This window comes from Leptosomus discolor, chromosome 4 (assembly GCF_034619465.1).
Source record: "Leptosomus discolor isolate bLepDis1 chromosome 4, bLepDis1.hap2, whole genome shotgun sequence".
In the NCBI taxonomy this organism is placed as follows: domain Eukaryota; kingdom Metazoa; phylum Chordata; class Aves; order Leptosomiformes; family Leptosomidae; genus Leptosomus; species Leptosomus discolor.
In genome coordinates this window covers 73072204-73096344 of record NC_141394.1, presented here as the reverse complement: position 1 = coordinate 73096344, position 24141 = coordinate 73072204, and the positions used below count along the sequence as shown (strand labels likewise).

The following is a 24141-nucleotide window of genomic DNA, read 5'->3' as shown; positions in this document are numbered from 1 at the left end:
GTTAGTGCAGCAGGTCTGAGGGTCATGAACACGTACTCTGTAACCTTTGTTAGGAGAAGTACCATGTAGATTCTTTGTTGAAAAACCTAACTTAGACCAGAAACGGATTGTTTTCATTTAAAAGCACACAACTTTGCATCAGTTGTTGCTTCCATATTTCTTCAGTTTGCGTGGTCTTTGGGGTGTTTTGTAACTCAGGATGAGATGCTTGTTTGGATTGTAGTGGAAACTTTTGTCTCAGTTTTGTAACTGGTGAGGGGTTCTTTACTATGTAGTAAATTGTGTAAATAAATATACAATAAATATACAATAAAAATATGTAGACTATATTGCAAAAGGAGACCTAAGGAAGACCAACAGATACATCAAGCATTATTGTGTTAGCCTTGCTTCTTTTAAGAAAGAGTCAAAAATTCAAATGCCACGTAGTGACTTTCTTCACTCTGTCTGACTTGAAAATGGCGTGCTTCTGTGTGCACGTTGTTCTTGTGTGCCTCAAAGGTGGTGTTTTATGACATCCTGGTAATGGTACTGAATTCAGACAGAAGCACTAATAAGACCTTAATGAGATGATTCTGTTTTGGGGTTTTTGTCCCCACCCTTGAATAGAAGGTTGTGTTTTCTTATGTAACTAATAGTTGTTCTTAATATGTTTTGGGTTTGAGACTGATTAGTGGGTACATACATGGAACAAGGTTCCCAATACTTGAGGAGGCGAAAGTGTAAACGTCATTCATTAGGATAGTAGTGCATATGTGTGAGAGGGCTATGTTTGGCCTTGATTAACTGCCAGGTTGAGAGAGGAGGCAGGTGAGGGGAGCAAGAGACTCTAGATCACTTGGTGAAAGCATCAGGCATTATGAGAGAGAGTTTTGTGTGTATGTTTTATTGAGCGAAGAGAAGTAGGGAACAGGGAAGGTGAGACAAGGTCCTCTGACCAGTCTCTCACTTGCTGAAGTAATTGTCAGGGATATTAAATAATGCATATTTTCAAATGTTCCTGCATTTAGAAAGCATTCTTAAGTTGCTGCTCATTTGGTGTGGGTTTTTTTTTTTTTTAAAGAAGCTATTATATAGACTACATGAAATAACACTTGTGTTAAAACTAATCACTGTCACTAAGTGATTTGGCTGCTGCTTTCCTGTTGCCAGGGTTGTTGGTTCCTGTAGAAGATGATCGTCCTACTCTCTTAATTCTGGGTGTTTTACTTACACTAAGGTATCTCATACCTTTATTGCAACAACAAGTAAAGGATACCAGCCTGAAAGGCAGTTTTGGTGTAACAAGAAAAGAAACAGAGATTTCGCCTTCACCAGAACAACTTATACAGGTAAAATATAAATAGTAACCCTAACCTGAAGAGTACTAATTGGAAGGAAAATAAATCTTGCATATGGTATGATACAGCACTAGTTTGATGTTGAACGTTGAATTGTTTTCTGAAATTCCTGTTCATCTTGGTAAATTATAGTTGGTCCAGTGACTGGAATTGTTGATAAATAATGACCAGAAATCCCAGAAAAATGCATCAGCAATACTTGTTAGGTGTTCCCAAAGGAGCTAAAGAACTTGATAATCATGATGGTGTTCTTTGAAATGATTCCTCCTTCTGTAACAATAAACAGAAACAACAGACTTCTACCGAAAAGGCAGTTGAATGGCTACAATTAATTGACATGTTCCCCTTGAAAGAGTGTGGTGAAGATTAGATATAGCAAGCGTCAGTCACTTCTGATGCACCATTGAAATTTAGTGTGGTGTATGAGAAGAAATGCAGTATGTTGTGTCTTTATAGAGACTTACTCTAGTACTTTGGGTTTTAGGTTTATGAATTGACTCTGCATTACACCCAGCATCAGGACCATAATGTTGTGACTGGAGCTTTAGAATTATTACAACAGCTTTTTAGAACGCCACCGCCTGAGCTTCTCCATGCCCTGACCGCTTCAGGGGGCATTGCACAGGTCAGTGTATCCAGAGATGAATCTGCCAGCAGGAGCCGCAGTGGGAGCATAGCGGAACTTATAGGTAAGCTATGTTTTTGGTAATTCAAGTAAAAAGAGAGGAACATACATCACCAGCTCTGTTTCTCAGTGTTAGCCAGAAGTATGAAGGATAAAATTAACTGTATGAAGTTATGCATGACTGGCCCCCGCCCCCTGGTACAGTAAAAGGTTTTTTTTCCTCCTTCCTTTAAGTGGGTATACATTCATTGAGTAATGACAATCTCCAGAGTGTTTTTTACAGTTGATGATGATGGGTTTTTTTTGGTTACGCAGAAAAGTTAACGGTAGCGTCAGATTTATTTTTTCCCCACAAAATTAATGTTCTTCTCACCAAGCATCTGACAACTGTGATTCATAAAAAGCTGACCTAATCGGAATTTATATTAACTGAGCGCTCCTTGCTGAATACCAAAACCAGCATGAAATTAAAACATGACTAAAGTTTATCCGTAACTGTTAAAATCAGCTATCAGTGTTCTTGTCTGTGAAGTGCATGTTCTTCAAATTGTCTTTTAACTGCTACTTACCTGTTTCAAAAGGATCAATCTCTGATTGGACTTCTGTATTGAACTAATGGATCATTCTAATATTGCTGCTATTAGAAGGTAATTCATTAGCCAGAAGCTATCATAGCAGTGAAATTTAGAGCATATTTTTTTAAAAGCAAACTTTGCACAAATGGCAGAGAAAAATAAAATGTCATTTGATGGTGGATGATCCAGAAAACTTGGACTTCAAAAGCAAAGCAACAAGTTTGCTATTTCTTCCTGGCTTTGGTGGTTTTTTGTTGTTGTTTTTTTTTTTGTTGGTGTTTTTTTTTCCTTCCATTTGTGGCTATTAGAATTCCTTCATGATTTCAGCAGCTCTGTCTTTGCCCTGATGTGTTACTTTCTGTGATTTGCAGCTGGAGGGGGGTCTTCATGCAGCCCTGTTCTTGCGAGAAAGCATAAAGGTGATTATTTTCAAAAACAAATTTTTAATTGCATTCCTTTCTGATTTTTTTTCATGGTGATTTTTTTTTTTTTCCCCTTCCTCCTCCCCACTTCATTGTCTTGCTGAACTTTGGTCTTCATTCCCAATTGCCTTTTGTGTTATCAGCTGAGCTTAATCACTGTAAATCTTAAAAGAATTCTGACATGATTTTTGATATTGCAATCAAGATATTTTAAAGTTATTCAAAGCAGTATAATTCTTATTTTTGTAGTTCACTGGCGAAATTATGGTGATGAATATTGATGCAATTTTCATTTTTAAAGAGCACATCTAAAAATAATCTCTCTGAACAGGGCATTCTTCCTCTTTGTGGTAATACTTAACCTGTAGTGTAACTCAGAAAATAGTTAACCTTCTTGGTTAGGCCTGGGTTTTTTTTACTACTTTTATCACTATTGCATGTGTATGTTTGCATGCTTTGATATGCTTTTATTTCTTTTTCTGTTCTTGATGATTAATTCTATACATTTTGTATCTTACTGTATATTTTAATTTTTCTTCAATTGGAAGTTCATTTAGCAGGATTTTAAATAATAAAATTTACTCTGAAATATTCTTTTCCCAGTTTATGTGTGAAAGTACTCCATATCTGGTTACATGTTTACACTTTTGCTTAAAACCAGTCACATCAGTACTAGAATCACTCTAGATACAGCTGTGTAACAGTTTCATCGCCTGTTCTAGGTGAGCAAAATGTTGCTACTCCAGTGGAACTATGTGTGGGTATAGTGCAGTCAGCGCAAGCATGGTAAGCAGAGAGATCTGCAATACTGAGAAGTAAAACTACAGGGAAAAATAGTTTAAGACTAAATGAGATTATACAAACTTTAAGGACCGTTATGGCAACTACCTGATGCTTTTTCCAAATACGTCCTCTCATGTTTGTGTGCAAGGAATCTCATAACGCTTGAAGAATATACATGTATGCTTTAAGAGTGTACCTGAATGTGAAATAGTGGTTAGAGCTGAATAAAACAGTGCATATGGATGCGGTGATAATTTCTAGTTTAGAAGCAATGGATTGACAGAAAGGGTGTTCTGAAAGTAGATATTGCTGCAGCATCCGAAGGTGAGACAGAATGCAACAAAGAATAGCAGCATGGAATGCAACAATGGAAAATGGTAAATCATCGTTTTGATACTTTGACTTGTTAGTAGTCTTCAGTATTTGAAGTATTTCTGGATACTTTGAAGTATTAATAATAAGCATAAATTCAGTTAAAGTACTTGTTAAAACACTAACCTTTCCTTCACTCAGTGGGAAAACATGTATCAGTCATCAGCTTTTATCTTTTTCAAGATCATGGTATGAAGATTTTGTGGTCTAAAACCTTGGCATAAGTGAATTTGAAGAAATCTCTACACAATTTTGTGCTTTCTACAGGTTTAATTTCAAATTGTGAATTGTTCATTTCCTGCTGCTCTCCACTGTAGAAAGGAACGAAAAATCAAGCCTATTCCTGGTTCCTACTTGACATCATTTTGCAGTCTACTACCATATAGAGTAGTAGTAGGCTTCTGTTGTTGGCTGTGAGTGAAACTTCTCTAGCTGTAAGACTCCTTTGTGTCCAGCAGTGTAAAGTGAGGCTGATCTACAGAAATCTGTGATCCTAACATAAGAACTTGGGTATTCCATGCCTTTTCAGTCTCTCTGCTTCAGACCAGCTTTCGTTTTGAGCAGCTGGCCTATGTTGGTTTGTTTGTGTCAGCTTCAGAAAAGTAGTTGCAAAAAAACCGCTGAAAACTCATTTTGAAATGAAAGCTTATGTTCTGCATCTTAACTGACTTTCTCTTTTTTTAAATAGTGGAAAAGTATCTTGCAGCTTGTTTTATATACTCATTTAAACATACGAAGCCTAATATGCCTAATGAGTGTTTTTCAGTGTCCTTCCTCTTTGACTTTTAAAGGTGATCATCTGTGGAAAGCAGAATATCCTGGTTTGTTTCCTTGACATGGATGTAAATGTGAGAAAGAATAGAGAAAAAGATACTATCTTTCATGCTTTTTGTTGGGACCTCTTAGCAGGGTTTTACTCATTCTTTCATAAGAGTGTGTAGTTCTCAATTAATTGCTGTTATTTTACATAGAACATAGATGGGAATGTCATCGTTACTTTTCTGCCTTCCTTAAAGGTTTGAATAGCATAAAACGTACTTTTCAGAGGAATACAATTTTACAGTGTTACTGCTATGTGTGAAAGCAGTTGTGATAGAGAAGCTAATACAAAAGTCTATTAATGCTTTTTTTACCCCCTGGTAACTTTAATTAGATGCGAAGGAATTCACCCAAAGTTATCAAAACATTGGTATCTTGCATGGTGAATCTTAGACTACCAGCGAAGCTTATTCCAAATGGCAAAACAGGTCTATCTCAAATCAGTTATCATGAATCCCACTGTCTCAGCAAGTGACTTGTGAGATCCAGAAAGATGGGCTCAGTAGAGCTCCCTCTGCACTCTGTATCCTGCCCCATTTACAGACTTTTCAGTGCAGTTGTGTCCTCGCTTAGCTCCCAGGCAGTGTGCATCTCTGGGTATCTTTCTCTTTCCACTGCCTCTTTTTAAAATAGATACTACTCTGTGAGTAAGGGAATTCTGTGATGGTTGTGTTAGGTATTAAGTGGCTCTCACTTTTCCTATGGCAAAAGCCTCTGTGAAGATTTTGGCCTTAGTAGTCCCTGGATCTTAATGGCTGTTGTCCATGGCTCATCACCCTGCCCCACCTGTGCTGTCTTGGGCTTCTAGTCGGTGCTGCTTTTCCCCCTAGGCATTTTCCGATCTGTTATCATTGGAGTTCCAAGCCCCAAACTGCACGTAATTGATAATTTTCATAGCCTTAAGGAGTAAGAGGTTATTCTACTACTTGTGGTGCTTTAATGTTCTTCTGTGTTGAGGGCAGACGTCTAGATGCCAGGTATTCAGTCCTTAGTAACAGGACATATTTGATGAAATTAGTGGCATCTTAAACGTAGTCCACAAAAATAAACTAGAATGAATAAGGTCATAGATAGTTTCCTGAGTGGTTACGCTGTTAAATAAAATTACTTAACTATGTGTTTCTTTGTCACTGCTGCTTGTTTTTCTTCTAGTCAGATAGTGAGGGACTGGATATTCACTTTCTTTGTTCCTTTCTCTTTTCCATCTGCTGCCTGTCATAGGTTTGAAGAATTATTTGGATAAACTTTTATAAATAGATTTCACATCTAAATTACTTCAACTGTTCAGCATTTCAAGTTGGCTATAATTTTGGAAAACTGTAATGGTTTTTCTTACATCACCTTTCAGGTAAAATACTTCTTGGTGAAGAAGAAGGTTTAGAGGATGATTCTGAAACCCGATCAGATGTCAGCGCTGCATCGTTTGCAGGTAGATGACTTTCCCTGTAGCAGTGCAATCAACCCGTGTTACTATACGTTACAAATCCATTCTTTTGTTGCTCTATGTAAAATATAAGTGATGTGTTATGGTGACTAGGAAGTAGATGGGCACTCAAGACATGCTAACAAAACAGAACCAATAAACATTCCTGGGTGTAAAACTTGTACTTACCTTATGAATTTGACTGCAAATTTTTTAATGGATAGGCTGTCATATTGAGCTACTGGTATAGATGGAACGGCATCTTACAGATGCTTATTTCCCTACCTGTAGTTCAATTGTTTAGTTATACTCTTTTCCTTAACCTAGTTTAACATGTGACTTAGTATGTGCTGTCCACATCAAGAGTGAAGCACAAGTTTAAACACTTGTTTGACTCATAAATGTCTGTGTTTTGCAGCTTCTGTGAAGGGCGAGATAACCAGTGAACTAGCTTCTTCATCAGGTGTGTCAACAGCTGGGTCAGTAGGGAGTTCAGCTGCTGATCCTACTGGACATGATATCATTACTGAGCAGCCACGTTCTCAACATACGTTGCAGTCAGACTCTGTAGACCTGACAAGCTGTGATTTGGCAAGTACAGCTACTGAAGGGGAAGAAGACGATGTGCTCAGTCGAAGTTCCAGCCAGATCAGTGCTGTCCAGTCAGACCCTGCTATGGACTTGAATGATGGTACACAGGCTTCCTCACCAATTAGTGATAGCTCTCAAACTACTACAGAAGGCCCAGACTCTGCTGTAACCCCTTCGGACAGTTCTGAAATTGTAAGTGTGCAACGGGCAGAGGGGGGATCCTCCTCTACTGAGGGGCCCGACATATCTCAGAGCTCTTCCATGGAGGGCCCAGACTTGGATTCAACTACTTACTCGTCTTCTACTTTTCCATCCTCAGCTAGTAGCAATGGAAAGGTCAGCAGCTCGCACCTCTATTGGAGAGCTTGACCTCCTTTTAACACTTTCACTCCAGCAGTAATTAAGAACTACAAAGTTGTAATCAGTGTGTTCACTGGGTAGGTCATGTGAAGGCATTAACAGATTGTCAGTCACTGGAAGACTATCCATATCAAAGGCTTGACATAAATATATCCTCTTAGTAGCCTCACTTTGTGTTGATATATAATAATTGTTTTGGTGCAGGAGGACTAATGGAAGTGTTAAAGGGTGAACAGTCTATTTGGAATGATTAGAGGAATATACTTCTGGAACCTAATGCTTCACATTGTCTTCTGCCTGTGCTTTTTCACTTGGCAACACGACTCATTTTTTTCCTTTTTATTCCATCTGAAGGATTTCTCCTGTACTGAGCAAATATTGCATGATTTACTAACATAGCAGTTACATATCTAATAAACACCTGAAATGTGCATACAATATAGCTTTTAAGAACTGTGTCTTTCTTAGGCAAGTGTGTTGTGAGGTTGTAATAAAACCAGCAAAAATATAATTACTGGGAGCAAGAGCAGAAAAAGCAAGAAGGGGAAAACTTAGAATTTTTTCATTTGGGTTTTTTTTCAAACATTATCAAACTTTAGACTTAAGTTTGCTGATGGTAACTTTAGAAGAGTAATAGTCTCTTAGCACTGCAAAAAGTGGTAAATTTACAATTATGGTAAGCAAATACTCTTGAAAGTGTGAGGATTCGAGAACCAAAGGAGTGATGATGATTGCTCTGTCTCTGAAGTAAATGCAGGCAGTGCAGAGACCAAAGTGAGCAGGCATTTATTGGCAAGTTGTGTTTACTGACAAGATGCATTTTTTGCAAATTCTTGTTAGACTGTTGCATATTTCAGTTTGCATACTATTACAGTAATTAGAAGTAAAATTATTTTTTTGTAATTGACTTACTAAGTGGTTGTCCCACTTACCTACACATGAGCTTTTTGATGAACAATTTCCAGATGCTTATAAAGTCAGGGAGTAACTGAAGAGGTATCCTGTCTTCTGATAAACTTATGATGAAATTTTTTTACTATTTGTTACTACCATTATTTTTTTGTCTCTTATGGTTGTTTTTCCATATACCTACTGCTTGTATATTGCATTGGCACCAAGGGTCAAATGCTCTTCTAGAAGTATCCATTTTAGTAGTTTGGTTTAGAATGAAGGAATTAAAATACGTTTAAACTTTTTTTGTCCTACACAGTGTGTTCTTAGTTTGACTTTACATATCCAGGACAAGTGAGGTTATGGGCAAGTTTGACAGCAAGTGACAAGTTCAGTTTGTGACAGTAAAGGTGTTGGTTGTGATTTGTAACTGCTGAGGTAGAGGGACAGTCGTGTTTGGGATAAGACAGCAAAGAGAGCTGCAGGGGAGGCAATGCACCAAGTGTTCAACTTTCTTACTGTTAGTAAGTTAGTTAGTTAGCACTGATAGCAAGTTCCTGGCTCAAGTGGGAGACTCAGATGTAACTATGGCCTCTAATAGCCCAGCTGCTGGAGGAGGAGGGGAACTGCTTTGGGGCCTGCATGCAGCTGTATACTAATATTTATCAGGCTCATATTTGCTTTCAGATTATTTCTAGATCACTAACACTGCATATTTGAGACTTAATGCTGTGTGTGTTAAACTAAGGTATTTTAAGTCCTGTCCTTGCACTGTGTAGGTTTTGGAGGGTACCGAAGGACAGTATTCTGGAATGCAAATTGGGCAGCTGCAGGATGAGGAGGATGAGGCTGCAAATATTCTCCAAGATGATTCATCAGAGTCTTTTAGAAATTCTTCTGTTGGTATGTTGATAAATTGGGGGGGCGGGGGGCAGAGAAACAGTGACACACAGACAGATGGACACAGAACTGGTGACACCTTTAAGACAGGTGTTAGAGGTGCATCTGCTGTCTATCTTCTTCCAGGGGACTGAAGATGCGTGTAATGATATGAAAAGCAAATAACTAGATTGAAATGTAAGATAAGGAATGTTTTTCAACACTTCTAGTGAATCACTTGTTTTGATCACTGCTAATTTATTTTTCATGTTTGTATAATTAAGTTCAATTAAAGTGGTTTTAATTTGCATCTGAAATGGTATTTCATGAATTGCCTTTTTCTAAAGCTCTTCAGCAGCCTCACCTGTTGAAAACCATGAGCCATAGCAGGCAGCCTTCTGATAGCAGCGTAGATAGATTTGCATCAAAAGAAGATGCAGCAGATCCTGGTGATCATGAAAATAAGGTGAGAGGTAGTCACAGTGGCCTGGTTTAAAGTTTAAAACAACTAAGTTTAAAAAAATTATAATTACAGTTATGATCATGTAAACTAGTGGTAAATGTGAGGCGCCTGTATATGTGGTGTACTTTGTTGTATGTCAAAATAACTGATTGGATAGTAAATCTGAGTTATAGCTTGAATTTCATTTAACATAAGGTGGGATACACAAGTGTTGTATCTTTAATGCAATCACCAGCAAAACCATAACAGAATGCAAACTGCTGAAATCACAAACCCCTCGTCTGTGCATTAGTAGGGTACGTTGATTCTTTAGTACCTGAAATATCTTTATGGTGGTTGCCAGCAGCGTAGGTAACTTTATGATCTCCTTGGATGTTATGCCTTACTCTTTGAGCCTCCCTCACTGTGGAGAGGCTCATGCCGTTCTAACCACAGGTTACTGATTTCCTCTTATGTTTTTTTGACTTTAGCTTTGGACCTTGTTCTGAGCTGGGACAAAAGGAGTTTCATTTGTGGCAGGCAGGGTTAGATCAGCTTGGGCTACTGGGGAACTCTAAATGCAAATCTACAGAAAGTTGTCAGACGCCTTTGGAAACAACTTGGGAATTAATTGGTTCTCATGCAGAATTTCCAAAGATCATTGTTAGGTGACAAAGTGGTGATCATATGTAAACAGCAAGCCTAGGTAATTCAGAAAATCTACAGAATGATGGTTGTTTCTGTGATAAGATTAAACCAATTCTGATACTAGATACGAACTTCCTGAAAGCATTAAATTTTAAGGCCTTATTTTGAATATGTGTTAAACACTTCGTATTGCAACCTCTATATGCTTGGGGATGTGCAATTTCTAAATATTTCTAAATGTTGTTGTTATTAATAAAATTAAATAAAATTAATATTTTATTTAAATTGAAGAATAACTTTTATCTATAATAAAAACTGTTATTTGTCTTCAATAGCCCTCCAGGGTAAAGGGAGACATAGGTCACTATACCGATGGAAATTCTGCTCCTTTAGTGCACTGTGTTCGACTTCTGTCAGCCTCTTTTCTGCTTACTGGAGAGAAAGGAGGTAGGTTGCTGTTCAAGACTCATCAGTTCATTGTGTCTCTCAATGTACAAAGTTGGAAATGTGATCAATTTACTCTGTCTGGTTTCTAACCTCACTTAATTGGAGATGTCAGGGGTGGGGTTTTTTGGTGAGAGTCATGATTTAAGTGATCACACTAGAGTACAGAAAAAAACTAAAAGCACTTAAAATTTTATACCATTTTACAATTAATCCCATTTTGAACCACTGGGTGTCTAAAGAAATCTTATGGTAACTTACCACGTAAGTTGAATAATTACATTTACAACGTGTAAATTCTTATGAGACTTAACCTGCAGGGCCATGACAGTTTGTAGATTGTATGAAGCTGCAAAGACAATCTAATATCAGTATTTCTTTTTATCAGCATTGGATGCCCAGTTTCTCCACTATGAAAGTATCAATATCTCAGTAAGGAAACAATTTTCTGCGTTGCCATTCATTCTGTGGAAGCTCCTAAAAACATGTTCTGAAGAACATAGTTCTTTCAAGTACTTGTCTTAGTATTTTTACAGTTTAATTTGTTTTAATTAAGATTAAAAGGATCTTTTTTAGCGTTATCACTCAGTTGTGTTTGAATTCCGTGTTAATTTTTTTTGAACATAGCTCATAGTTGTACCCATTTGTGTCTGGAAAATGTAACTTAAATGTATTTTAAATGATTCAGCTGTAGTAAAGCAGAGAATTGACCTGAGATTTCAGCTAGGTCTTTGAAAACCTTAAGTTGAACTTTCTTCTCCATTTTTAACATGTTATAACATTTGCATAAGTTAGTGTGGCCATTTTTCATGGGTTTTTTTGTGTGTGATAGTCAGAGAGGAGCTTTTTTTGACAGCAAGTGATTGTTAGAGAAGGCTGCTGGGGCTCAAAAGAGGAGTTGTTTCCCTTTTGGGATGGTAATAAAATGTCAGAAAGCCTTTATGGCATACACTGCTGCTTCCATTTTTTTTTTTTTAATTGGAAGTCTGTGTCACAGGCATGCGTCCGGGTGTCATTACATATGACTGAAGTGAGCATTTGAGATGTTTGTTCTTTTTCCCTTTTCTGAACTGTTATTTGTTCCTCTATTCTGCTAATGTAGTGTTCTTGGAAAGACAGCGTGGTAACTGTATTCTCAGCAATGAAGGGAGCTGGAAGTGTATGGAGTTATTAGTTATTTTTTTCTTTTTTTTTTTTTAATAAAAGCCATGTATAACCGCTGCCTCTGATAAACTAGAACTACTTGCTCTGCCTTCGTATTTTTTTTGTCCAGGCTAAACTACTTATATTGTACAGAGTTACGAATTAACTTAAAAATGATTCAGGAAGCTTTTAAAGACACCCCTTTTTTTTTTTTTTTTTTTTTTCTTTCTCCCCAGCTTTAGTTCCTGATAGAGAAGTGAGAGTCAGTGTAAAAGCCCTGGCAGTGAGTTGTGTTGGAGCAGCTGTTGCGCTTCACCCAGAGTCTTTCTTCAGCAAACTGTATAAAACACCCCTTGAAGCAATGGGAGAAGAGTATGGTATGTTGCAGTTCACATATTCTGTTTTAATGGCGTGTTTGGGTTTTTGAATAAGTGAGGCAGTATCTATACTGAAAACTCTACATCCAGTTTAGTATTTGCAAAAGAAAATATTCCCCCAATTGAAATGAACATGCTGTCTGCACAAGTAACGCATGGGGGGAGATTTTTTTTTGTAATAAGAGTTAAGTTTCAGTGGATGAGCTTCTGACAAGTTGAAGCTGTTTTAGTACAACTGCTATGTAGAAATGGTTTGTTTGTCTTATAAAATGGTTCCTTTTAGTTTATTTCAGGCCGTCTTCTAGATGGTTTTTAAGCCATTAGGTTAATTTTTGAGTGCTGCAATATGATCAGCAGGGACCTGGAGTATTCAGCTGGTTTGATACTGATAGTGGTAAAGGTGGAGTGTTGACTAAAACTCTTCTTAGATTTCCCTGGAGCACTTTGTGTACAATTGAAATAAATCACTAGTATTTTTAAATGTGATCATTGGTCTGGGTGATGTGAGTGATCTATAGATTACATGAAAGGGATGTCTGAAAGGTAAAACTAAGGCAGACATATTGTGAATATGCTGATTGATTGTACAATAATTGATACCTCCACTGAAATGTTTTTAGGGATCAGTTAAGTCTAAGACTAGTATTTTTAAAATAAAGTAGTTGTAACTTATTTTCTTAGAGGAGCAGTATGTATCAGATGTTCTGAACTACATTGACCATGGAGATCCCCAGATTAGAGGAGCTACTGCTATTCTGTGTGGAACAATTGTCAACTCCATTCTAATTAAGTCCCGCTTTGATGTGGAAAAATGGCTAATAAATGTCAGAAGCTCAACAGGTAACAATTTATTTTAAGGGTGTATTTCTTTTTTTAATGTAACCAAAATTTCCTTTTGTTTCATTGCTCTAATTTTTTTTTTTTTTTGGTTAGGAAATCTCTTTTCGTTGGTAGATTGCATACCTCTGTTACAGAAAACGCTGAAAGATGAGTCCTCTGTTACATGCAAACTGGCTTGTACAGCTGTGAGGGTAAGCAGTAGTAGTAATTTGTTTGCACCACCACAGATCACAGGGGTGTTACTCGCTGACTAGGATCCTGCTATGCTCACGTGTATAAACCTGGAGCAAAAAGTGACTTCTTCCCCAAGAACTTTATTGTAGAAAACATGGATTCAGGCACAGAAATGGAGGAACAAAGAGGTGGAAAATAATGATGTTGGTTAGATTATGTAGCAGTGCAATCTAATCACAATATTTCTAGCCACAAATGTACTGGTATGAGCTCTAATGTCACATTAACCACCAATAGGATGAGTGTGTTAGATAAAAAGGATGTCTAGCCTAAACAGGGAGGTGTGAACGTGTAACACCTGGTTGTAGCCTGTATTTGGAGAACAAAAAGTAAATGTGAGAAATGACGAGTAAAATAGTGATTATTTTCTGAAATAATTTTAAAAAGTGAAGAGTCTCAGAAAAGTGTTTCAAATTGGGTGAAAGATCCATCAGGCAGTTGTTAAAATAGAGACGATAGCTCAATTTGTGAGTAGAACTTAGTGTGTCAACTTTATTTCTGTAATAAAATCTGTGGGAAGTGTTCTGTGAAAAAGCAGAGGGGTGAAGCAGTGAGCTTTTTCTTGAGGAATTTTCCCAAAAAAGTAGAACAACAAGGACAAATTGGAGGCCAAGGGAAGTGAATTCATCGGGGAGATGCACAGGGTGGCTGACTGTATTGCAGCTTATGGGTCAGTGAGGCGAAGTGTAGCTTTTAGTAAAATGCAGATAGCCAATGTATGGCAAGTATGATTTCATGTGCTAAGAGGAGGGGTCTGTGGTGCAGCTGAGGGAATGAAATCCAGTAAGTTAAATGTTGCTATCTTTTATCCTTCTGTTCTAGTCTCTTATTTGTATGTAGTGGTTTCATGTATGATTACACTTACAATTATGGCTTTTTAGAAGACTTCACTAGAATTGTTCAGTTCAGGCGGCTTCTACTAGTCAATTTTGACTGGCTTTTCTACTAGTCAATTTTGACTTCTTTCTCTCCGTATATAAAGTAGCCTGACTTCATACCTTTTAGTAGAAATATTCTAAAGCATTTTGGGTTGTTAATCCCTGAACAAGAAAGTACATCTTCTTGTAGTTAAGACAGACATACAAGTGTAGAGTTCTGTACCTTTTTCCAAAGATCACACATTGTGCATAGAGTTGAACAGTCATTAAAATAAGGGGGTATGACTTCTTTAAAAACTTTGGAAATCAGAACCAGGTGTCTAAAAATACCCTGTGGAAATTAGGAGAGACTGTTTTTGAAGAGCTAAGAATATAGTGCTTCTGGTGTTTAAAGCCTGTGAGTTTTAGACCTTACTCTTTGGAGGATTGTCCTCTAAGCTGAGGCTTGTGTTCCTCTCCAGAGTTTAAATTCAGCAGCAGGTTTAAGCAGTTCACGTGGAGCCAGTGTCCTAGCCTTGCAAAGTACCTAGCTCTGGTACTTTCTCCTGGTTCTTAAGCAATAACTTTTTTAGTATTCTAGATAAAACAGATTTTTATGATCACTTATATACTCTGAATCAGAGAACCTCTTCTGTAATATAACTGAAAGTTGTTTTTTCTTCTCAGCATTGCATCATGAGCTTATGTAGTAGCAGTTACAGTGAATTAGGTTTACAATTAATTGTTGACCTCCTTACGCTGAAGAATAGCTCATATTGGCTGGTAAGAACGGAACTTCTGGAAACACTTGCAGAGGTAGATTTTCGGTAAGTGTTTATTTTTTCCATGGGTGTTGTAGCTGCAGTACAAAGATGCTGTGTGTAGGAAACTGGAACCATAATGGAGCAGTTTCTTCTGAAATATTAAGTTTCATAAAACTAATTCAGACCAATCACTCCTATAAGGAATGTGTGAATTCCTTTGTCAAGTTACCATTGACTTCACTACCAAGCCCAATGGTAGTAACACTGTATAGGAGTTTCTAGTTCAGTGGTCTGTTTGATCAAGTCTTCTGTAAATCTGTGATCAGAGAGAGACGATATAATCTGGAAACTAACTTGGATTTCGTGTCCAGCTGTCTGTGTGTTTTTTAAAGAAAAAGTCCCGAACTTGTTCTCCGTTATTGTCAGCTCTCTTCTGTTGCTGCTCAGTTTCTGTTACATTGAAATGAATATGGCTTTACTTCCTTTTCTTGCATTCCTTCATTCTCCACAGGTTCTTCCAAGCTGAAAGACAAAAGGTGTTTATCTGAAAATTCTTCAGGTTATTATTAGTCATACAAAATTGGACTCTTTCTGAGTAGTAATGTTTGGAATGTGTTACCATCTTTTCAAAAGAGTCTGATTTTTCTGTGCATGGGGAAAATACAATCACAATGTGTATATAATGTTTTTTAACTAAATAAAAGTAATCCTTCTGTTACACTAAACAGGTAGTAGTTTAGCAAATAGCTTACCTTTTCTAAAGGTAGCAGAAAGTGTGTTTACTTCTTACATTTTCCCTGCAGTGGTGTTTTTAAAAAAAGTAAACAAACAAAAAGCCCTCAGAGGACTGAAGGGAGAAATAACATTTAATGTTAACTAATGTACTCTAAATTCTATTTTATCATAGGCTAGTCAGCTTCTTGGAAGGAAGAACTGAGAGCTTGCACAGAGGTATTCATCATTATACTGGTGTAAGTAAATTATTCAATCAGCCTATTGTGTTTCTGGAGTAAGGTACCAGTGCAATTTCAGCACTTTATGTTTAAATTCTGTCAATACTGATAGTTGCTGTACGTTTTGTATATATAGGCTCATGTTCTGAGACTTTTTACACTTGGAAAGGTACTTTACTGCCGAGATTCAGATATATTGGTGTTCTCTGGTGGATGTTGTGTTTGTTTTATTTTTTAAAAAAAACTTAAAAAAAAGTTTGGCATTTATGTATTTAAATAGTGTGTTTGGAAATGCTGAGGTAAAGATTGTTTTACTGACTTGTATGACAGATGAAATCTCACTATCTTTTAACAATTGGATGAAAATGTTCAATGAATTTTACTGTGCTAACTTGTTTTCTAGCTACTGAAACTTCAGGAGAGAGTACTTAATAATGTTGTAATATGTCTGCTTGGAGATGAAGATCCAAGAGTAAGACATGTAGCTGCAGCTTCATTAATGAGGTATATGTGTTTTGGTTTTTGTTTGTGTTTTGGGTTGTTTTATAAAGACTTTAGGAAGATATTTTCATGTTACTGTGTAACTATAATTAAAACAATCCCTTAGTGGGCTTTTTATATTTTTGTTTAAATAAGGGGAGACAGACAAATGCAGCTTTATGGTACCTGGAACATTCATCATTCTGAATCATCAGGCAATTATACTTTGCTTTTTATTAGTATTATAATTACATGTAACTGTATTGCATTCCGAGTGTCACTTTCAGTTTCAACTTCAAGTTAGTTTTCTGCATGCTGCAGTGATTTGTTCAGTTTCCTGACATTAGCTGATGGACTTAAAATGTTGCAGTTCTACCAACTTGTCCTGACTCCCAAGTGTTGTAGTTTCCACATGGTTATAAGTAACCACATGGTTAACTTAAAACTTTCATGCTTACTGGTTATAGTGAAGTAGCTAATCTGGTTTAAAAAGCAGCTGTTTGCTGTAACCATCTACAGTTACGACTGCTGTCCAGATAAATGCACCAAACAGTACAGATTAGTTGGTAGTTTATGTATTAGAATTCAAGGACTTAAGTTTTATGTTTGAAGATGTTGGGAGCATTTAATATCGAATTCCTGGAATGTTTTGTTGTCAGAGAAGTCTCTTTCCTAGTTTTTTCAGACTATTAATTGCTGTCCGTTCCTAATAACAAATAAAAGACAATGAAACCTTAAAAATTCTGCCACTTGAAAGCAGTTCTGTTGCGGAAACAGCTCAGCAGAGAAATCGTTAAGTTGCATCATGGTTTTGCATAGTTGCATAGCATGCATAAGTCACCTCCTTGCTTTCATTCAGGGACTTGATTTTGAAATGGAGTTATTTTGTTAACCGAGTGCTAACAAGTTGGAGTGTTTCTGTATCTTCATGTTGACTTAGTGACAGCATGTGTAACTGCCCAAAAAGCTGCTACAAGCTTGCAGGAGCTCCTTGAAGCTTCCATTATGGGCGTTCATTGGAAGTACTGTCAGCGAAATTACAAAAAATGCGTACTGTAGTTTTTCACTGTTGTCCAAGTTGAAAGTGTTGTTGTTCAAGAAGACTGGGTCTTATCATGTGTTTAAGTTTTGCTGCATAGAAATCAGATGGTGAAAAGTTGTCCTTTCCAGGTAGAAACTAGTTTTCAGTTGGCACAGATATCCATGGGGAGACTATCTGGAGAGATAGGGCAACACTGAGAGAGAAATACTCTAGTGACATGGTCATTGCAGTGTGTATAGGTAGTAGGTACCTCTATAGAAGATTTGGGGGTTTTTTAGCTACCATGTGTCTAGAGCAGTTCCTTTGTCCTGATTTGAGCTCCTTGATTATAATAAAGAGCAATTGTATAAAGATGAATTTAGCTTAACAATATGACTTTTAGCAACAGCTTTTATTTACAGTTTGGTATGTGTAATTGGTGTATGCAGCTTTCTGAATTGTATATTAAATGTATTTTAAATGTACTTTAAATCGTATATTAGATGCTTTCTTAATAATACTTTTCCTTTTTGACAATTATCATTAAGGCTTGTTCCAAAGCTATTTTATAACTGCGATCAAGGACAGGCTGATCCAGTTGTGGCAGCGGCAAGAGACCAAAGCAGTGTCTACCTGAAACTACTAATGCATGAAACACAGCCTCCATCTCACTTTGCAGTGAGCACTATCACCAGGTATGTTGTGTGTCTTGTCTCCCTTTGAAGGGAACGTGGACCCAGCTTTCAATTCGTAATGCCTAGAATCGTAGTTAAATCTTGCAAATCCGTGTGCTTATGAACTCTTTTTCCAATCTGTAGGAGCATGTGTGGTAGTTTTAGGCTCCACAGAAACAGACTTGTGTCTGAATAAAGTGATGTGTGAGTTACTAGTGATGTGCTCACACGTCGGTCGTAGGAAGTCATTGTTCTGTGATAAACCTTCTCTTCATCATGAGGTCACCCTCTTTGTCCATTGAATTGCATAAGTAAGTGCAGCTTTGCAAACTAACAGTGTGCATGGCGTGCTGATCAGAATTTACAACTCTTCACACCCCATTTAATGTTTGTGATTGCAGAAGTCTGTACTGCCTGTATAATTTAAAAATAAACTTAATTTTGATAGTGTGATCTTGTTGCTGTATTTTTGCTGCCAACTATGCTTTCCTAAAGTCTTCTGTTTAGAAATCTTAGAGACAGTATGAGTTGTCCATATTTATGGGGGCTCTTTACTTCTGTCGGTTTGTCATAGAAGTTTTTAATTATTTACCTTTTCCATATGTGATCTTTATCGTGTCAATCAAGATTTATATACTGTAGTATGGAAACAATAGAACTTTGTGGACACTTACTTCAGATCCAAAATAGTTATTTTTCTACAGCAATAATATTTTTACAGTAATAATCCAAAGTTTAAATGTATTTGAGCAAAACCAAAGACTAGTGTTAACTTAGGAGTGATTTCTAGGGCATCTAGTTAGTGAGTGTTGGTCTACTATTTCTGTTTGCTAACAAAAGGATTTGATTTATAATCTATATTGCTATACAGAAGCAATACTAAAATACAACAAGGTGTTATTTAGAGTGTTCTCAGATTTTCTATTTTATAAGCAGTCTATAAAATATGTAATAGTAATTTAAGCCAGAATAATTTTTGATTGTGGTGTTTCTTTTTTTAAGTGCATGTTTTAGTAGTAAAATAAATATTTTTATTTCAGAACATATAGAGGTTACAATATGCTGCAAAGTCCAACAGATGTCACTATGGAAAACAATCTCTCAAGGGTTATTGCAGCAGTTTCCCATGCATTGACAATATCCACTACAAGAGCACTTACGGTGAGTTTTCTTAGTTGTTATAGTGGCTGACTTTTTCTCTTTCTTTTGCTTGCTTTCTTTGTTTTTAATTATTTCCTGGCTATATTTACGAGTACCCAGACGCTTCTCCTGCAGAAAGAGTAAGTACCTGCAAAAGATGTGCAGAGGTTGAGGATTTGTTGTGTCAGGTGGCTGAGTTGCAGGAAACAGTTAAAAGGCTGCACAGTATTAGAGGGGCCGAGATGGAGGCAGGTAAGTGGTTTCACAACCACACTGCTGTGGCAGACACTGCAGAGAACTAGGTGCCTTGGAACCTGGTGACCCACAAAAGCAGGACTCTGCTTCAGTCCTCACCCTCCAGCATTGCAACCAAACATACAGGAAGTTTTAACAGCTGTAAACACCCACGAGCAAGGTCTGCAAGAACAAAGTGTACCAGCAATGGTGGTGGTTATCATAAAAGGAAGCAACAAGTGCTCATAGTGGGTGACTTTCTGTTGAGGGGCACTGAAGTGCCCATCTGCTGGCCTGACAGGGAGGTATGCTGCCTTCTGGGAGCTAAGGTCTGAGATGTTGCCAAGAGGGTGCCACAACTTCTCAAAAGCACAGACTACTATCCATTTCTGCTCTTTCATGTGGGCATGAATGATGCCACAAGCTGGAACCTGGGAGAATCAAGGAAGACTACAAGTCCCTGGGCATGCAAGTATTGGTGCCCAGGTTACCTTTTTTTCCATTTTACCAGTTAGAGGAAAGTGCAGTCAGAAATAAATGTGTAATGCAAAACAACTTCTGGCTTTGTGGCTGGTGCCCTCATGAAGGTTTTGGCTTTTATGACAGTGGGACTTTCTTCCATGACTGTAGTCTGCTGGGGAGGGACGGGATCCACCTGTCTAGAAGAGGCAAGGGAATCTTTGATGGCAGGCTTGCCAACTTGATGAGGCAGGCTTAAAACGGAAGGACTCGGTGGGGCAGGGTCCAAAGTGGCAATGCTAATGCCATTCCAACCAGCTGGGGAATAAGCCAGGCCAGCCAGAGCAGTGACAGATGTTCCTTAGCTGCCTCACAGGATGTGAGCCAGAAGACCAGCCACCTCAAGTGTATGTATACCAATGCATGCAGCCTGGGGAACAAACAGGAGGAGTTGGAGCTCTGTGCCCAGTCAGAAAGTTACGATATCATGGGAATAACTGAAACATGGTGGGACAAATCACTTGACCGGAGGATCGTGGTGGATGGCTATAGGGTGTTTTGTAAAGACAGGCACGGAAGAAGAGCTGAAGGAATCATGCTCTATCTTAAGGAGCATCTTGAAGTCAGCTATGACAATTGTGGAAGCCCTGTTTCAATGCCTATGGGTCAAGGTCAGAGGGGTCATCTCCAAGGAGGAATTTACAGTAGGCAGCTGCTGCTGACCTCCAAACCAAGGTAAAGCCAACAAAGCAATATTTGGGTCACTTAAGCAAACTTCAGGTAAACATAACCTGGTTCTTATGGGTGACCTCAACTACCCAGATATCTGTTGGAAGAACAGTACAACAGCTCACATCTTCCATCAAGTTCCTGGAGTGTGTAGAGGACTGCTTCCTCACACAAGTGTTAGTTGTGCCAGCCAGGAGTGAGGCACTGCGGAACACGCTACTCACAAACCAAGAAAACCTGCTTTATAATATCTCGGTTAGCGAGAGCCTTGGCTGCAGTGATCACGATATTGTGGAGTTTGGGATCCTGCTGAGCACGTGGAAGAGGCTTTAGATTTTAGAAGAGGAAACTTCAGCTCACTCAGAGCTCGGTTGGGAGGGACTCTGTGGGAAGCTTCCATGGAGGACAAAGGAACTAGCGAGTGCTGGGAGTTTTTCAAGAACGCTCACCTGAAAGCATGAAACCAGTTCATCCCCTTTAAAGGTAAGGGAAGTAGGAGGCGCAAGGGACCTCTGAGCTGCTGAGTCTGCTCAAAACCAAAAGAGAAGTGTACCAGAGATGGAAAAGTGGATAAATACCCATTGAGAGCTACAAGGGCGTTGCCAGGGCGTGCAGAGGTGCAGTTAGAAAAGCAAAAGCTCAGCTCAAATTGAGATTGGCCAGAGATGCCAAAAACTACAAGAAAGGCGTCTTCAGGTATGCAAACAACAAGCAGAAACAGAAGGACAATATTGGCCCACTGTTAAACAGGAGACGACAGCGCTGACAAGGCAGAGGTTCTCAATGCTTTCTTCAGCTCTGTCTTTATCACCAGTGTTGGGCCCCAGGCCTTGGGAACAAAAGTCCAGGTGGATGCGAACACAGACGCACTGTCAGTGAAGGAAGAGTTGGTATGTAAACTATTACAGCAGCTTGACACCTACAAATCGGTCAGCCCAGGCGTTATCCACCCAAGGGTGTTACGAGAGCTGGCTGACATCATTGCGAGGCCGCTCTCCATAATCTTTGAGAAGTCATGGAGATCAGGGGACATCCCAGAAATCTGGAGGAAGGCTAATGTCACCCCCATCTACAAGAAGGGCTTAAAGGAGGACCCAGGAAGTTACAAGCCCACCACACTTACTTCAGTCCCTGGGAATGTTATGGAACGAATCTTCCTGGGGGCAGTCACAAGTCAAATGAAGCACATGACCTGGAGAAGCCAGCACGGGTTCACCAAGGGCAAATCATGCTTGACAAAGCCGACCGTCTTCTGTGACAAAGTAACCTGCTCAGGTGATGTAGGGCAAGCAGTCAGCATTGTCTACCTGGATGTCTCCAAGGCTTTTGACAGGGTTCCCCATGGCCGCCTCCTAGAGAAACTGATGTGTTACACTCCAGGCAAGGGGTCCATGCGGTGGGTGAGGAACTGGCTGACAGGCCACGCCCAGAGGGTGGTGGTAAATAGCTGCTCTTCAAACTGGCAACCTGTCACAAATGGGGTCCCCCAGGGATCAATATTGGGCCCAACACTGTTTAATATCTTCATAAGTGATCTGCGTGATGGGATCAAGTGCACCCTGATGAAGTTTGCTGATGATACCAAACTGAGTGGGGAAGCGGACACTTCGGAAGGGAGAGCCACCCTGCAGGAGGAGTGGGATAGGCTGGAGAGTGGACTAACAAGAACGTTATGACGTTCAGCAAGGACAAGTGTAAGGTCTTGCCCCTGGGAAAACATAATCCAGGAGGGCAGCACAGGCTGGGATCTACCGGGCTGGAGAGCAGCTCTGTGGGAAGGGACCTGGGGGTCCTGGTGGACAACAAGCTCACTACGAGTGAACAGCATGCTGCAGCAGCACAGCAAGCCCGCAGGATGCTGGGTTGTATCCACAGGGGCATCACCAGCAGAGATAAAGAAGTCATCATCCCACTCTACTCAGCACTTGCCAGGCCACACCTGGAACACCATGTGCAGTTTTGGTCGCCGCTGTGCAAAAAAAGACGTGGACAGGCTGGAGAGGGTCCAGAGAAGGGCCACAAAGATGATCAAAGGGCTGGGATTCCTGCCGTATGAGGAAAGGCTGAGGGAGCTGGGTTTGTTCAGCCTCAAGAAAAGAAGGCTCAGGGGAGTCCTTATCCTCATGTTGCAGGATTTAAAGGGTGGCTACAAAGAAGAGGGAGCCTCCCTTTTTTACCAGGAGTCACATGGAAAAGAGGAGGGGTAATGGGTACAGGTTCGTCCTGGGGAGATTCCAATTGGACACAAGAGGAAACTTTTTCCCAATGAGAACAATCAGCCATTGGAATAATCTCCCCAGGGAAGTGGTGGATTCCCCAACATTGGACACTTGTGAGATTCAGCTGGACAGGGTGCTGGCCCTCTTGTCTAGACCGTGCTTTTGCCAAGGAAGGTTGGACCAGGTGTTCCTTTCCAACCTGGTATTCTATGACTCTATGATTTGTATCTGCAGCTTTGGTACTCTGGCAATGACATAGTAATGTATTTAATTCTTGCTCGTAAGATACTTTGTTCTTGTTGCTAACTCTTCCAGTGATGAAACTGATGCAGTTCTTGATGTTAACTTTTCAGTTTGGCTGCTGTGAAGCTTTGTGTCTTCTCTCCACAACATTTCCAGTCTGCACCTGGAGTGTGGGTTGGCACTGTGGGTATGTTCCCTCATCTGTTATTCAATCTTCTAAAAGTAGTATTTGTGAAATGGAAGTACACTTCTTTAGGTATTGAAAGTCCTGGTTTACCAGTATGTAGTTAAGCTTATCTTAGCAGTTTTTTAAGAACTTTACACGGAAGAGTGTAACACAGGTTGTTGTGATATTGTCAGCACTTTGTCATCTCTGGAACTGCAGCTTGTGTCACAGGGATTGGCTGCAACTGCTGTAATAGAAAGATACATATGGTCAGCATCTATCAAACTAAGTAATAGGAGAAAATTTTCTATGCTTTTGAAAGAATTTTTATCTTCAGGATATTCTGTCTTGATGTTCTGATTTTAAAGAGATACTACATTGTTGATCTCATGTTCATGTTGGTAGAGGAGGCTGGCTCATAATTGCCTTTATAACTATGAAAAGTGTCAGATGCATTTAAATTGTTCTTGTTTGTCATACTGAACGGGAGCAGCGAGGTACCTGTTATGTAGGTGATATATGATAGTCCCAAAGTACTTACTTTCTGAAGAAATTCTTCAGAAAGTAACTGTACGGTTGCAGCCCTGAAGCTTCAATCTTGCCTCTGGTTATCAATGTGCTGTGCCACGTGAGCTGTAAAACTAGCTACTGAAGATGTGCACGTTAGAGCTGTTTGGTTTTTAAGTAGATGTAACACCGTTTGTGTTGATTTTCTTCGCTGCTGTCTCTACTCTTATTTTACCCTTCTGGTATCCTGAAACTCTATTGCAAAATTTTATTTTGTTTTAAAAATAAAGCAAACCCCAAAAACCCGGCAAGAAAAAAACCCTAACCCTCTCCCAGCTGCTTTTCTTGTCAGCATGCCCTTTTTTCCCTTACTGGCCGTAAATGTGGTGTGCTCTTTATATGCGTTCTAATAGATATCTTTTGAGCTATAGGTCCAGTTTTAACAAATGAAGTAGGTTTGGAGGTGAGCTGTGCTTAGCTGGAAAGT

At 39.0% G+C, this 24141-nt stretch overlaps 1 protein-coding gene across 1 annotated transcript in view; it reads left to right on the top strand.

Annotated features, from left to right (window-relative positions):
• HTT (huntingtin) overlaps positions 1–24141 on the top strand; it is a 91213-nt gene that overhangs the window by 14012 nt on the left and 53060 nt on the right. The window contains exons 8-24 of the mRNA XM_086464170.1: positions 1153–1331; positions 1825–2029; positions 2912–2959; positions 6285–6365; positions 6778–7142; positions 8981–9104; positions 9428–9546; positions 10506–10617; positions 11994–12134; positions 12816–12974; positions 13068–13165; positions 14753–14892; positions 15737–15800; positions 16186–16286; positions 17832–17978; positions 18998–19118; positions 23092–23168. Coding sequence (XP_086320296.1) covers positions 1153–1331; positions 1825–2029; positions 2912–2959; positions 6285–6365; positions 6778–7142; positions 8981–9104; positions 9428–9546; positions 10506–10617; positions 11994–12134; positions 12816–12974; positions 13068–13165; positions 14753–14892; positions 15737–15800; positions 16186–16286; positions 17832–17978; positions 18998–19118; positions 23092–23168 — 2281 coding nt within the window. The remainder of the gene's footprint in view (positions 1–1152; positions 1332–1824; positions 2030–2911; positions 2960–6284; positions 6366–6777; positions 7143–8980; positions 9105–9427; positions 9547–10505; positions 10618–11993; positions 12135–12815; positions 12975–13067; positions 13166–14752; positions 14893–15736; positions 15801–16185; positions 16287–17831; positions 17979–18997; positions 19119–23091; positions 23169–24141) is intronic.